Raw genomic sequence first — 14,770 nt, 5'->3', positions numbered from 1 at the left:
AGGTACTAAGTCTTCGTCTGCTGACTTAGCCTAAGTGATGTCATTTGGGGCCTGCAGTTTTCCTTTTAACCTAAGGATATCCTGGACAAGAATGCTTATGGCAACATCGTGATGGCAAAAGCACTTGAATAAATGTTCATCATTTATTGACGAACATAAGCACTAAATGTTCGTCAATAATGCAGTTGTTAAACGGATGAAAAAGAATGAGGTAAAATAATATGTCCTCATCTGGAAAGATGGTCTTAGCGTACTCTTAAACAAGGTGCAGTAAGAGCCACAACACATAATGCAACTTTCTGGTTAAAAGAGGATATCTAGACATGTCTGGATAAGCACAAAGAAGAGCTGGGAGCATCATGAACCAAATCACTAATTCAGATTCTTTTTTCTCCTGGCAGCTGAGACCAGGGGAATAAAAAGGAGATTTTCACTTTTTAGTGTATATAGTTTTAAAAGATATGTTGGGATAATGAGTGATTTTTACTTTGTTAAGTTTTTAGTAATTTAGGGGGAGAGAAAAGAGCATGCAAACATAATGTGAACTCAAAACATGGGTCTGATGGGAGGAGGAGCAAGATGGCAGAAGAGTAGGAGACCTAAATTTCATCTGGTGCCAGGAATTCAGCTAGATAGGTATCAAACCATTCTGAACACCTACAAACTGGAGAGCAAAAGAAAAGAATAGCAGCAACTCTATGAGCAGAAAAGTGATCACTTTCTGGAAGTGTATATTTTTCTGGGGTCATTGTTACCCTTTTAGCATTTTGTTCTCTCATTCATCTATTCTCCTCTGGACAAAATGACAAGATGGAAAAACTCACATCAAAAAAAAAGAACAAGAGGCAGTATCGACTGCCAGGGACCTAATCAATACGGACATTAGTGAGATGTTGGAACTAGAATTCAAAATGACGATTATAAAGATACTAGCTGGGCTTGAAAAAAGCATGGAAGATACTAGAGAATCCCTTTCTGGAGAAATAAAAGAACTAAAATCTAACCAAATCGAAATCAAAAAGGCTATAAATGAGGTGCAATAAAAAATGGAGGCTCTAACTGCTAGGATAAATGAGGCAGAAGTGAGAATTAGTGATATAGAAGACCAAATGATGGAGAATAAAGAAGCTGAGAAAAAGAGGGATAAACAACTACTGGACCATGAGGGCAGAATTTGAGAGATAAGTGATACCATAAGACAAAACAATATTAAAATAATTGGGATCCCAGAAGAAGAAGAAAGAGAGAGAGGGGCAGAAAGTATACTGGAGCAAATTATAGCAGAGAACTTCCCTAATTTGGAGAAGGAAACAGGCATCAAAATCCAGGAGGCACAGAGAAGCCCTCTCAAAATCAATAAAAATAGGTCAACACCCCAACATCTAACAGTAAAACTTACAAGTCTCAGAGACAAAGAGAAAATCCTGAAAGCAGCTCAGGACAAGAGGTCTGTAACCTACAATGGTAGAAACATTAGACTGGCAGCAGACTATCCACAGAGACTGGCAGGCCAGAAAGGACTGGCATGATATATTCAGAGCACTAAACGAGAAAAATATGCAGCCAAGAATACTACATCCAGCTAGGCTGTCATTGAAAATAGAAGGAGAGATAAAAAGCTTCCAGGACAAACAAAACTAAGAGAATTTGTAAACACAAAACCAGCCCTACAAGAAATATTGAAAGGGGTCCTCTAAGCAAAGAGAGAGCCTAAAAAATAGTAACGTAGACCAGAAAGGAATAGAGACAATTGCAGTAACAGTCACCTTACAGGCAATACAATGGCACTAAATTCCTATCTTTCAATAGTTACCCTGAATGTAAATGGGCTAAATGCCCCAATCAAAAGACCCAGGGTATCAGATTGGATAAAAAAACAAGACCCATCAATATGCTACCTGCAAGAGACTCATTTTAGACCCAAAGACACCTCCAGATTGAAAGTGAGGGGATAGAAAACCACTGACCATGCTAATGGACATCAAAAGAAAGCTGGGGTGGCAATCCTTATATCAGACAAATTAGATTTTAAACCAAACACTGTAATAAGAGATGAGGAAAGACACTATATTCTATTTAAAGGGCCTATCCAACAAGAAGATCTAAATATCTATGCCCCTAACATGGGAGCAGCCAATTATGTAAGTCAATTAATAACAAAATCAAAGAAACACATTGACAACAATACAATAATAGTAGGGGACTTTAACACCCCCCTCAATGAAATAGATCATCTAAGCAAAAGATCAACAAGGAAATAAAGGCTTTAAATGACACACTGGACCAAATGGACTTCACATATATATTCAGAAAAATCCATCCCAAAGCAACAGAATACATTCTTCTCTAGTGCCCATGGAATATTCTCCAGAAGAGATCACATCCTAGGTCACAAATCAAGTCTCAACCAGTACCAAAAGATTGGGATCATTCCCTGCATATTTTCAGACCACAATGCCTTTTTTTTAAAAGATTTTATTTATTTATTCATGAGAGAGAGAGAGAGAAGCAGAGGCAGAGGGAGAAGCAGGCTCCCCGCTGAGCAGGGAGCCTGATGCAGGACTTGATCCCAGGACCCTGGGATCATGATGTGAGCTGAAGGCAGACACAACCATCTGAGCCACCCAGGTGCCTGCAGAACACAATGCTTTGAGACTAGAACTCAATCACAAGAGGAAAGTCAGAAAGAACTCAAATACATGGAGGCTAAAGAGCATCCTACTAAAGAATGAATGGGTCAACCAGAAAATTAAGGAAGAATTTAAAAAATCCATGGAAAAAAAATGAAAATGAAAACACAGCTGTTCAAAGTCTTTGGGATGCAGCAAAGGTGGTCTTAGAGGAAAGTATATAGCAATACAAACCTTTCTCAAGAAACAAGAAAGGTCTCAAATACACAACCTAACCCTACACCTAAAGGAACTGGAGAAAGAGCAGCAAATAAAGCCTAAACCCAGCAGGAGAAGAAAAATAATAAAGATTAGAGCACAAATCAATGAAATAGAAACCAAAAGAACAGTAGAACAGATCAATGAATCTAGGAGCTGGTTCTCTGAAAGAATTAATAAGATAGATAAGCCCCTGGCCAGACTTATGAAAAAGAAAAGAGAAAGGACCCAAATAAATAAAATCATGAATGAAAGAGGAGAGATCACAACCAACACCAAAGAAATACAAACAATTATAAGAATGTATTATGAGCAACTATATGCCAGCAAATTAGACAATCTGGAAGAAATGGATGCATTCCTAGAGACTTATAAACTACCAAAACTGAACCAGGAAGAAATAGGAAACCCGAACAGACCCAGGACCAGCAAGGAAATTGACACAGTAATCAAAAATCTCCCAACAAACAAGAGCCCAGGGCCAGATGGCTTCCCAGAGGAATTCTACCAAACATTTAAAGAAGAATTGATACCTATTCTTCTGAAACTGTTTCAAAAAATAGAAATGGAAGGAAAACTTCCAAACTCATTTTATGAGGCCAGCATTACCTTGATCCCAAAACCAAAGACCCCATCAAAAAGGAGAATTACAGACCAATATCCCTGATGAACATGGATGTAAAAATTCTCACCAAAATAGCCAATAGGATCCAACAGTACATTAAAAGGATTATTCACCATGACCAAGTGGGATTCATCCCTGGGCTGTGAGGTTGGTTCAATAACCTCAAATCAATGTGATATGCTACATTAATAAAAGAAAGGACAAGAACCATAGGATATTCTCAATAGATGCAGAAAAAGCATTTGACAACATACAGCATCCTTTCTTGATTAAAACTCTTCACAGTGTTTTATGTGCCATCTATGAAAAACCCACAGCGAATATCATTCTCAATGGGGAAAAACTGACAGCTTTTCCCCTAAGGTCAGGAACATGGCAGGGATGTCCACTATCACCACTGCTATTTAACATAGTACTAGAAGTCCTAGCCTCAGCAATCAGACAACAAAAAGAAATAAAAGGCATCCAAATCAGCAAAGAAGTCAAACTCTCACTCTTTGCAGATGATATGATACTTTATATGGAAAACCCAAGAGACTCCACCCCAAAACTGCTAGAACTCATACAGGAATTCAGTGAAGTGGCAGGATATAAAATCAATCCACAGAAATCAGTTGCATTTCTATATACCAACAAGGAGACAGAAGAAAGAGAAATTAAGGAGTTGATCCCATTTACAATTGCACCCAAAACCATAAGATACCTAGGAATAAATCTAACCAAAGAGGCAAAGAATCTGCACTCAGAAAACTATAGAATACTCCTGAAAGAAATTGAGGAAGATACAAAGAAATGGAAAAACATTCCACGCTCATGGATTGGAAGAAAAAATATTGTGAAAATGTCTATGCTACCTAGAGCAATCTACACATTTAATGCACTCCCTATCAAAATACCACCAACTTTTTTCAAAGAAATGGAACAAATATTCCTAAAATTTGTATGGAATCAGAAGAGACCCCGAAAAACCAGAGGAATGTTGAAAAAGAAAAGCAAAGCTGGTGGCATCACAATTCTGGACTTCAAGCTCTATTACAAAGCTGTCATCATCAAGACAGTAGGGTACTGGCACAAAAACAGACAATAGATCAATGGAACAGAATAGAGAGCCCAGAAATGGACCCTCAACTCTATTATAAACTAATCTTTGACAAACCAAGCAAGAATGTCCAATGGAAAAAAGACAGTCTCTTCAATAAATGATGTTGGGAAAATTGGATAGTCACATGCAGAAGAATGAAACTGGACCATTTCCTTACACCACACACAAAAACAGACTCAAATGGATGAAAGACCTAAATGTGAGACAGGAATCCATCAAAATCCTAGAGGAGAACACAGGCAGAAACCTCTTCGACCTCAGCTGCAGCAACTTCTTCCTAGACACATCGCCAAAGGCAAGGGAAGCAAGGGCAAAAATGAACTATTGGGATTTCATCAAGATTAAAAGCTTTTGCACAGCAAAGGAAACAGTCAACAAAACCAAAAGACAACCGACAGAATGGGAGAAGATATTTGCAAATGCCATATCGGATAAAGGGCTAGTATCCAAAATCTATAAAGAACTTATCAAACTCAAAACCTAAAGAACAATTCAAACAAGAAATGGGCAGAAGACATGAACAGACATTTCTGCAAAGAAGACATCCAAATGGCCAACAGACACATGAAAAAGTGCTCAACATCTCTCAGCATCAGAGAAATAAAAATCAAAACCTCAATGAGCTACCACCTCACACCAGTCAGAATGGCTAAAATTAACAAGTCAGGAAATGACAGCTGTTAGCGAGGATGTGGAGAAAGGAGAACCCTCCTACACTGTTGGGAGGAATGCAAGCTGGTGCAGCCACTCTGGAAAACTCAAAAAGTTGAAAACAGAGCTACCCTACGACTCAGCAATTGCACTACTGGGTATTTACCCCAAAGATACAAATGTAGTGATCCCAAGGGGCACATGCACCCCAATGTTTACAGCAGCAATGTCCACAATAGCCAAACTATGGAAAGAGCCAAGATGTCCATCAACTAATGAATGGATAAAGAAGATGTGGTACACACACACACACACACACACACACACACACACACACACAGGAATATTATGCAGCCATCAAAAACCCCAAATTCTTGCCATTTGCAACAACATGGACGGAACTATAGGGTATTATGCTAAGTGAATCAGAAAAAGACAATTATCATATGTTCTCACTGACATGAGGAATTTGAGAAACAAGACAGAGGATCATAGGGGAAGGGAGGAAAAAATGAAACAAGATGAAACCAGAGAGGGAGACAAACCATAAGCAGCTCTTAATCTCAGGAAATAAACATTGTACGGATAATCTATATTAAAGAGGGCACATACTGCATGGAGCACTGGGTGTTATATGCAAACAATGAATTATGGAACACTACATCAAAAACTAATGATGTATTGTATGGTGACTAACATAACATAATAAAATAAAATTAAAAAAAAGATCATGGAACACTATATCAAAAACTAATGATGTATTATATGGTGATTAACATAACATAATGAAAAAAAAAAGATGGGTCTCATGGCCCAGCTTTCCCTGGGAACCCAAACATCATACCTTCACAATTACTCCCATCACTTGGAATAACTCAGACCTCTGTTGCTTCTAGACACATGAACATAGAATGAACTAGAACAGTTGTCTAGTCCAGTGATTTTCAAAGTATTCATTAGTCACAAGATTTTTCTTTTTCCCACATAAATTGCCAAAACCCAAAATATAAAACAAATAAAAATTGAGCTACTCTGGGTGAACTGGGGTGAGGTTGGCCTTATTTATCTGTAAAATGAGAGGTTTGGACTAGACATGATTTCAAATTCTGCTCCATGGGGAAGAGGAGGTGGAGAGGGACACCCAGAGACCTAGAGGGACACCCAGAGACCTAGAGTCATGGGAGGACGGAAGAGGAAGCTGAGGACCAGAGAGAGTAAGTGGGGTAGCTGTTCCAGATTCACTCAGCTGGCTTCCAGAGCTGAGTACTATTTTCTTTCATAGGTACCTTTTCATACCGCTAAGCCTTTGCAAAAGGAACTGTCTGAATTCCACTTGAAATGCAAATTTTTGCTTTAGTTTAGTTTGAATATGAATAGGATATTAGATTTTTATTATTTGAAAATGCATCAATCTTAAGAAATCTTTTCTGTGCAAAAGTGAAAGGTTTAGTCAAAAGTGTTTCTCCTCAGAATGAGTACTGCTAACTGCAGTGAGTTGCCACTGTTCATCTGAACACAAAACATCGTGGTGGTTGGCTGGCTCCCCTCTTGAACTACCTTCCTCTCACCTGTTACTCTCAGAACTGCTTCATGAAAAAGTAAGAGAGCAAACCCGCACATCCGCACCAGCTTGCTCTGGTTTGAGCCCTGCTTAAACAATGTATACTGCTGTGGCTTCTCCTAAGTTCCCCAAGTACAGTCTCTGATTTGCTAGCCAGAACACTGTTCAAATTCCAAGTTACCTTTCAGATCTGACCTATTCTGTAACTTAAGTTCCATTTTTCTTAGACAATTGAATACTCTTTATGACGCTCTGTAATTAGGCAAATTGCTGTTATTATGCACATACAAATGATCCTTTAGAAACAGCTCCAGGGAGCTGATAATCAGCCTGCCATTGACTGTAGAGATGGGGCTCTGAATGTGGGGGCCCAGGTGCTGGAGGGTTAGACCACAGGTGTTGGAGGAATTCCTCGTGGGGTCTGAAGCTGAGGTCAGCCACCCTGGACTCATCCCCATGAAAGACAAGAATTCACACTGGGGCCAAGACATGGTGACGACAATCTGCAAATCCCAATGGGAAAGTGGAATTTGCCTTGTATGGGGCTGAAATTCTTGGGTATGAACTTGTTCCTACAGGCCCACAGGAAGATCAGCCAAAGGTCCAGGCATCTGTCAGCTCAAATAAGCAAGCCCTGGCCATCCCACACCAATGGCCTTGGGCCTGAGTGCTCCTGTCAGTTCATCCTGACTGGAATCCTGAGAGTCCAACTAAACCCTGCCCAGCCTTCCCCAAAGACCTCTGTTCCCACTGATTGCCCCCGTTTTGAGGCCAGCAGCATCACCATATGGCTGGTTGTTGGCACACTTCCCATGTGTTGCTCTGGCTTCTCAACCAAATGGGCTTATTGGTAGGGACTGCTTCATCCTTTTTCTGTATGCTCCACTGACTCCTTAGTTCTCTTTCCCGGCATTACAGGACATTGGGCACAAAGTAGATGCTCAATAAATACTTCATAATTGGTTATTCACTCAACTGGAAGGAGAACGTACTCCTCAACCAATGATATTATTTCTTTCTGACCAGCAGTAACATTGTTCATGGGAAGTGAACATCTAACAGGTGGTTACCTATCTCTCTTTGTGCCTGCTTGTTTAAGATAACTTTATTCTGGCAGACATGCCACTAATGCCTAGAAAAAGCTTCCAGGATTATCCTATCAGGGTTCCTGAGACATGGCTGTCCCCTTCCTGCCCACATTAACATCACTGCAAAACCAGAAACAATTGCTATCCCCCTGGTATGCCAGGAAATAACCTGAACGTTTCATGCTCTGTTGAGTAGAGGCACCTGCATGAGCTCTGCACCCAGCTGGTGAGGGCTGGGTCAACTAGGCAGAGACTGGGGTGCTGACATGTAAGGCAGTCTCAAACATCAGTGAAAATCCAATGCCATGGGGAAAACATGCTATTTACCAGCTACTCTTGCTTTACTAAGTGGATTAGGATGGGGGTGGAGGCTAGTCAGCCCTCCAAGCAGGGGTTGGACTACTTCTCCTGGAGGCCTTTCTTTTGCAGAGTAGGGTCTGCAGAGCTGAAATGAATTGCTGGAGACCATACAGCCTCCTGCCACCCACCTTCTCACCCTGCCCCAGTCACTGCCCAGACTCTAACAAAATGCCGAAAAAGTAATTAAGGAGAGCTGGTTTAGAGTCCACCCACAAGTCTTGGCCGGCCCTCTTGCAAGTCAAGTCACAGAAGCTGAATGAAGCAGCTGGGGTTGGGCTCAGGACTCATCAACAGTCCCAGTTGGAAGAGGTGGTTCCAGCAAACATCCTCACCCAGTGTCTCTGGCAAAATTGCTTTCAGCTGGGATCAGGGCCTGGGGACATTTATTAACACTGGGAACATCTGAAAATGTGCAGTGCAAGTTCCTGAAGGAGCATTTCCTCCTCCGGTTGTGCTTCACAGATGTCTTTAGGCGCTGACCTCAGGTCAATCACTGGTGGCAGATATCTGTTGTTTCTTGTTGCCCACGCAGACTTGTACAAGTGCCCCAGACCCTTGACAAAATAGGACTCATGACAATGCTTGCCCCAGGGAGCAGCTGGGAGGAGTAATGAAGTCTTCATAAGAACAACTTTAAATGTTTGTATTGGTGTTATACAAAGATATCGTTTCATGATTTGAACATAAATAAGGTGGTTCTACTTTTCGAAAAATCATTAATTCATGCTATTTAAAAAAATATATATTAGACTAAAGTCTAGTTGCTAGCTTTACAATGTAAAAATGGAGTAAGATTTATAAAAACAGCCAGACAAATCTATAAGCTCCCTAACTCACTGAACAGAAATTGCCATTGGTCATTATGACCCCCTTCTTAAGCCTTTCCCTTCTCCTATCAGGCACCCCTCAGGCACCAACAAGCCCCAGGTTCTCAGTCTTATCCTGTCTATAGTTCAAGTAGCTGCCCCTCAGGAATAGCCAGACCTTTTGCTTTTCCTTCTGTTGACAGACTGGGTGAGAGTCATTGGCAGCAAGGAGCACTGCTCACACCATTGGGCTGACCCAGCTCCAGAACCAGAAACCTGGTCCATTCTCAGAGAAGTCTCAGAACACATTCTCCCAGTATCTCCTGTGTTCATATCATTCTTCCACCAGATGGGAGACAGATGCAAATACAGAGACACGGGGCGCCTGGGTGGCTCAGTTGGTTAAGCGACTGCCTTCGGCTCAGGTCATGATCCTGGAGTCCCGGGATTGAGTCCCACATCGGGCTTCCTGCTCAGCAGGGAGTCTGCTTCTCCCTCTGACCCTCTTCCCTCTCGTGCTTTCTATCTCTCGTTCTCTCTCTCTCTCAAATAAATAAATAAAATCTTAAAAAAAAAAAAGCAAATACAGAGACAATGTGACATCGTATCTATCCTGAGACAGTTCTCTCCACAGCCCACATCATAAAAAAAAAAAAAAAAAGTAGCAGCTTAAATCAAGTTACTAAACTCAAATCCTTGCCTATACTTTAAGAAGTTGTTTTGTAGTGAATTGTCTATTTTCAAATCCAGCAATCTATTGACAAATTCTGGCCAATTGTTTCTTAAAGGGAAAAGAACATTTCTTTTTATTTTCTGTATAGTTTAAACACATGCAAATGTAATGGAATAGCTTCCAAACAAAATTATATGTAACTGTGAGAAAATAGAGGTGAGGATTTAATGTTATGATCTTGAGATGGGGAAGAACATTCTAAGTGTAAAAGCAAAAGAAGAACCCATAAATGAAAGGCTTTATAGATTTGACTACATGAAATGAAAAATTGTCAAACCCCCTCAAAAGAAAAAAAACTCTAGAAACAAAATTAAAAGACAGGAAATACCCAAGGCCAAAAGGTGTGGTACAAAGAACGGGCTTTGGAGTCAGATCCAGCTCCATCTGATCTGAATTCCAGTTCTTTCACTCACTGGCTCTGTGATCTCGAGCAGGGTGCTTAATCTCTCTAAGCCTCAGGGATCTGTCAGCCATGTGGAAATTACCCAAGGCCATGTGTCTTCTTCCCCTTGGTATAATTAAAAGGTGCCTAACTGGGGCGCCTTGGTGGCTCAGTCGGCTAAATATCCAACTCTTGATCTCAGAGTTGTGAGATTGAGTCCTGTGTTGGGCTCCAAGCTGGCTGTGGAACCAACTTAAAAAAAAAAAGTGCCTAATTGAGCTATAAGCACCCCAAACCAGGTAAAACTCACAATGTCCAGCATCCGATAACAAATTACCAGACCTGCAAAGAAGCAGGAAGACAGAACACATGATGAGGGGGGAAAAATCAATCAATTGAAACTCACCCAGAAATGGTATAAATGAAGGAATTATTAAAGGCAATAAAACAGTTATTATTTAAACTGTATTCCAAATGTTTAAGAAGCTAAAGACAAGACTGAACATGTTAAATAGAAACATAAAAAAAAAAATAAAAAACACCTAATTCAAACTTCTGGCAATGAAAATTACAACGTCTGGGTGAAAAGTGCACTGAATGGGACTAAAATCAGATTAGACATTGCAGAAGAAAGATGAGTGGATGTGAAGACACAACAATATCAGCTAGCCAAAATGAAACACACAGAAAAAAGACTTAAAAAGTGAAAAGATCATCAACGAGCTGTGGGACAACTCCAAGTAACCCAACACATGTATAGTTAGAGTCCCTGGTTTGCAGCATGTGGAGGGGGTAGAAAAAATTTGAAAAAATAATAGCAGAAAACTTTCCAAGATTTCAGAAAAACTATAGATCTGTATCTCTGGCAATTTCAACAAAACCCAAGCACAGGAACCATGAAGAAAACGACACTAAGGCATATCATAATAAAACTGTTTAAACATGTATTAAAAGGAAAATCTTAGGGGTAGTCAGAGAAAAAAAGACACAATCCATACATAGGGACAAAGATGAGGATAACAACAGTCTTCTTGTTGGGAATAAAGCAAGTAAGAAGACAGTGGGATAACATGTTTGAAGTATTGAAAGGAAGATCAAAATAATTGTCAACAATGAAGGCAAAGACTTCAGACATTTTTATGTTGACCCGTATCATGCTGGACCTAAAACAAACTACCTGCTGCTCAAATGCCTTCTTGCTCCTGCCCAGCACTTGCCTTGTGAAGTCTTGCCCATCCTTGGCTCAAATGCTGCCTCCTTCTTGAAACCTTTCCTCACCGCCCACTGGATTTTAGTCTTCCTTCTCTGAGGATCCTATTTTCCTTTGCTCTGTGTCGTTAAGTGTTTGAGGATGTGCCTTTTCCTTCCCGCTAGCCAATAAATATGTTGGGGGCTCCTGTCTTGTTCTTCCTCATCACCCACAGTGTGCACCCTGACTGCCCAGAATAGGCACTAAGCATTTGTTATACTAACTTACATATTACTTAGTTGCTTAAAGGCTTCTGTTAAACTTCTAAGATATTTCTGACTGATTTAGAAGTACTTATTTACTCATCAGCAAACACTTGATAAGCTGGGCCCTGTGCTTATAAAGGTAAGAGAAAATCTCTGGGCACAAAAAGCTCACAATACAACAATTGGTTTAATTTGGTTGTTTATAAAAGATTTTTTTTAAACAGTCTCAGTTTTTTTTTTATTAACATATAATGTATTGTTTGTTTCAGGGGTACAGGTCTGTGATTCATCAGTCTTACACAATTCACAGTGCTCACCATAGTACATACCCACCCCAATGTCCATCACCCAGCCACCCCAACCTTCCCACCCCCTCCACTCCAGTAACCCTCAGTTTTTTAAACAGTCTGAGTTTAATATGGAGTAGAGAGATTCTTGGTTAGAGCCTCCCAGTGTCCAGGTAATGAATATCCTCCTATTCAGCATTTCCATTATATCCTGGGGATACTTCCAACTGAGACCCCTTCCCAGACTCGTATGCTGCTCCCTCTTTGACCTCTTCACGTGGACATCTAAAGGAAATCTCAGTGTTAACATGCCGCACACTGAACTCTCGATACTCCCCTCAAACATCTATAGTTCTGCCATCTCAGTTAATGACGATTCTATCTTCCATTGCTTGGCCACTATCCTTGAGGTCATTTAACATCTGTTTTACCCCTTTCTCCTATATTCAGGCTGTCAGCAAATTCTATCAGTTTGAGCATCAGACATATCTAGACACCGTCCACTTCTTGTCATATCTGCTGCCATCACCCTGATCTAAGCCCCTCTCTTCTTTCACCTGGATTATCACAATAGCTATATAGAAAGCCTCCCTGCTTCCACAGCCCACTCCGCCCCCATACAAAGTCTAGTCTAATCACAGTGATTTCCTTGAAAAGGCAGGTCACATCATGCCACTCCTCTGCCTAAAACCCTTCAAAGACTTCCCCTAAAGGTCAGGGTCCTTACAACAGCCCACAAAGCAATGTGTGAACTCTTCTCCAGTTCCCCCAGTTTTCTATCTGACCTCCTTTCTGACGTACTTCTCCCTCCCACTTACTCTGCTCCAGTCTCCTTCCCCAGGGCCTTTGCACTTGCTGTTCCCTCTGCCTGAATGGCCTTTTCCCAGATATCCACCCAGCTCACTTCCTCCTCCTTCCCCCAGATATCCACCCAGCTCACTCCCTCCTCCTTCAAGTTTTCGCTCAAATGTCACCTTCTCAGTGGGGCCTTCCCCACCTACATGACTTATAATTCCATCTTCATCTTCCCCCTCTCTAATCTTCACCCCTGCTTTCTCATTTTCCATAGCACTTATCACCTTCTAATACTGTAGGTAATTGTGTACTTTTTTGCCTGCCCTTCCCTTCCAGAACATGAAATCAAAGAGGACAGGGATTTGTATGCTTTCTTCAGACTGTTTCTCATGCACTCACAACAGTGCCTGGGACATAGTAGGTGCTCAATAACTACATATTGAATGAATGAATCTCTCACAGGTAGAGTAGGCCTCTTAAGTCTTACCAATACCTGACACCATCTCCTATTTGGTGAGTAGCATGAATTCTGAGGAAGGAATTTTAAAAATGCTCCAGGACCCACCTTCAAAACTCTTAGCAGGGCAAGAAAGCAGATTCAGAAACTGACAGATACCTTACTTTAGATTTGCACTTGTTGAGTTGTGGATGAATTCATCAGTGAAGTGGTATTCATCAACTACCTCACTAGAAGCATAGCAAAGAATGGTGAGATGTATTTAAAGAGAAAAGGTGACTAAAGGTGATAAATTGGAGACCAAAACTGTACACAGAGTTTCAGTTTGTGTGATACAGACAAATAAGTGCAGAAGGAGTGAGGGAAGGAAAAGATGAGTGTTTTGAAGTGAGCTGAGAATCACTTGTCTCCTCCTGGCCCCTAATGGAGTTTTCTGAAGAATGAGTGTTGCTGGAATAATCTTTCAACAACTGTTAATAACAATATTTTGTGCTCACATTGTTCCCTTCAACAAGCATCTTCAGATAATTTCTGATTTTTATCTAAGCATTCTTATCCTTACCTTATAATCAGAAAAGTATATATAAACTGTAACAAGTAACTTGTCGGTGTTGGGGGAATGGACAAAGAATTAAACCATTATCCCCAGACTTTGCCCTGTGGCATTCTTTGTACATAGCAAAAGCATTTGTGAAGATGTTTTGTCAACCTTCTCCTTGGCTCAGCCTCCTCTTCCTTCCTCCTTGTATCAGGGAAAAGCTATAAGTGGTTACTCCAGAAAACATTTGGAAGAGGTCCTTGGGGGTGAGATGCTCATCCACAAAATAATTACTGATGCTGTTAGCCTCTGAACACTGACTGGATGGGACCATTGGTCTGACAAACATGCTGTTCCTATGGGGTTCAAAAAATTTGGGTCAATGAAAGAATGAATGCATGAGTTCACATTGGACATGAATAAAGATATTTGTAAATTATGCTTAATATAATTAAATTCCCTAAATATCTAAAATATATATATTTTTTTCCTTTTGGACCCAATAACTAAGAAAAATAACTAAGAAACACTATTCTTTCTAGAGGTCTGTGTTTCCCCAGTCACCTGAGATTCCAAACTTTAAAGTCATCCTAGGATCTGTCCTTTCTCTGGCAAATTCTGTTGCTTCAGTCAGCATTGTTTTTATTACAAGGTTTCAAAATTCCCTGAAGCACAGAAATGGAGCATTTGAGAAATACTAAAATATCAGTAATAATAAGCTAATACATACTGAGTTGTAGGCACCACGCCAATGACTTTACATGGATTACCGAATTGAATACTTATGGTAATACCTAAGGTAGACACTGCTATTATTGCCTTCTTAAGGATGAGAGAACTGAGGCACAGAGAGCTTGACCTGTCAAAGTTCACACACCTAAAAGGGAGCCAGGAGTAAACACAGCATGATTCTAGCACTCATTGTAAAGGCTTTGGATCTGCCTTTTACTTTTTAGACTTGTAAAGATTTCTCTCTCAAAGCAAAGACAGAGTTCTTGGAAGCAGGATGTTCTCCTTTCCCTGAATGCTCACTTTCCTCAGT

The 14,770-nt window shown here is 40.5% G+C and overlaps 1 protein-coding gene across 2 annotated transcripts in view; it reads right to left on the bottom strand.

Moving 5' to 3' along the window:
* Nucleotides 1–14,770, bottom strand: part of GLDN (gliomedin) — a 65,700-nt gene that overhangs the window by 40,140 nt on the left and 10,790 nt on the right. The window contains exon 2 of one of the 2 annotated variants that reach the window (XM_088025124.1): nucleotides 7,612–7,694. The exons of the other annotated variant lie outside the window; for it this stretch is intronic. Coding sequence (XP_087881250.1) covers nucleotides 7,612–7,694 — 83 coding nt within the window. The remainder of the gene's footprint in view (nucleotides 1–7,611; nucleotides 7,695–14,770) is intronic. 2 annotated transcript variants of the gene reach the window in all.

The sequence above is a fragment of the Eumetopias jubatus genome, unplaced genomic scaffold (assembly GCF_037043125.1).
Source record: "Eumetopias jubatus isolate StellerSeaLion01/CBP00866 unplaced genomic scaffold, mEumJub1_p1.0 scaffold_7, whole genome shotgun sequence".
Lineage (NCBI taxonomy): Eukaryota > Metazoa > Chordata > Mammalia > Carnivora > Otariidae > Eumetopias > Eumetopias jubatus.
The sequence above is the reverse complement of the archived record's forward strand: the minus strand, read 5'-3'. Positions and strand labels throughout refer to the sequence as shown.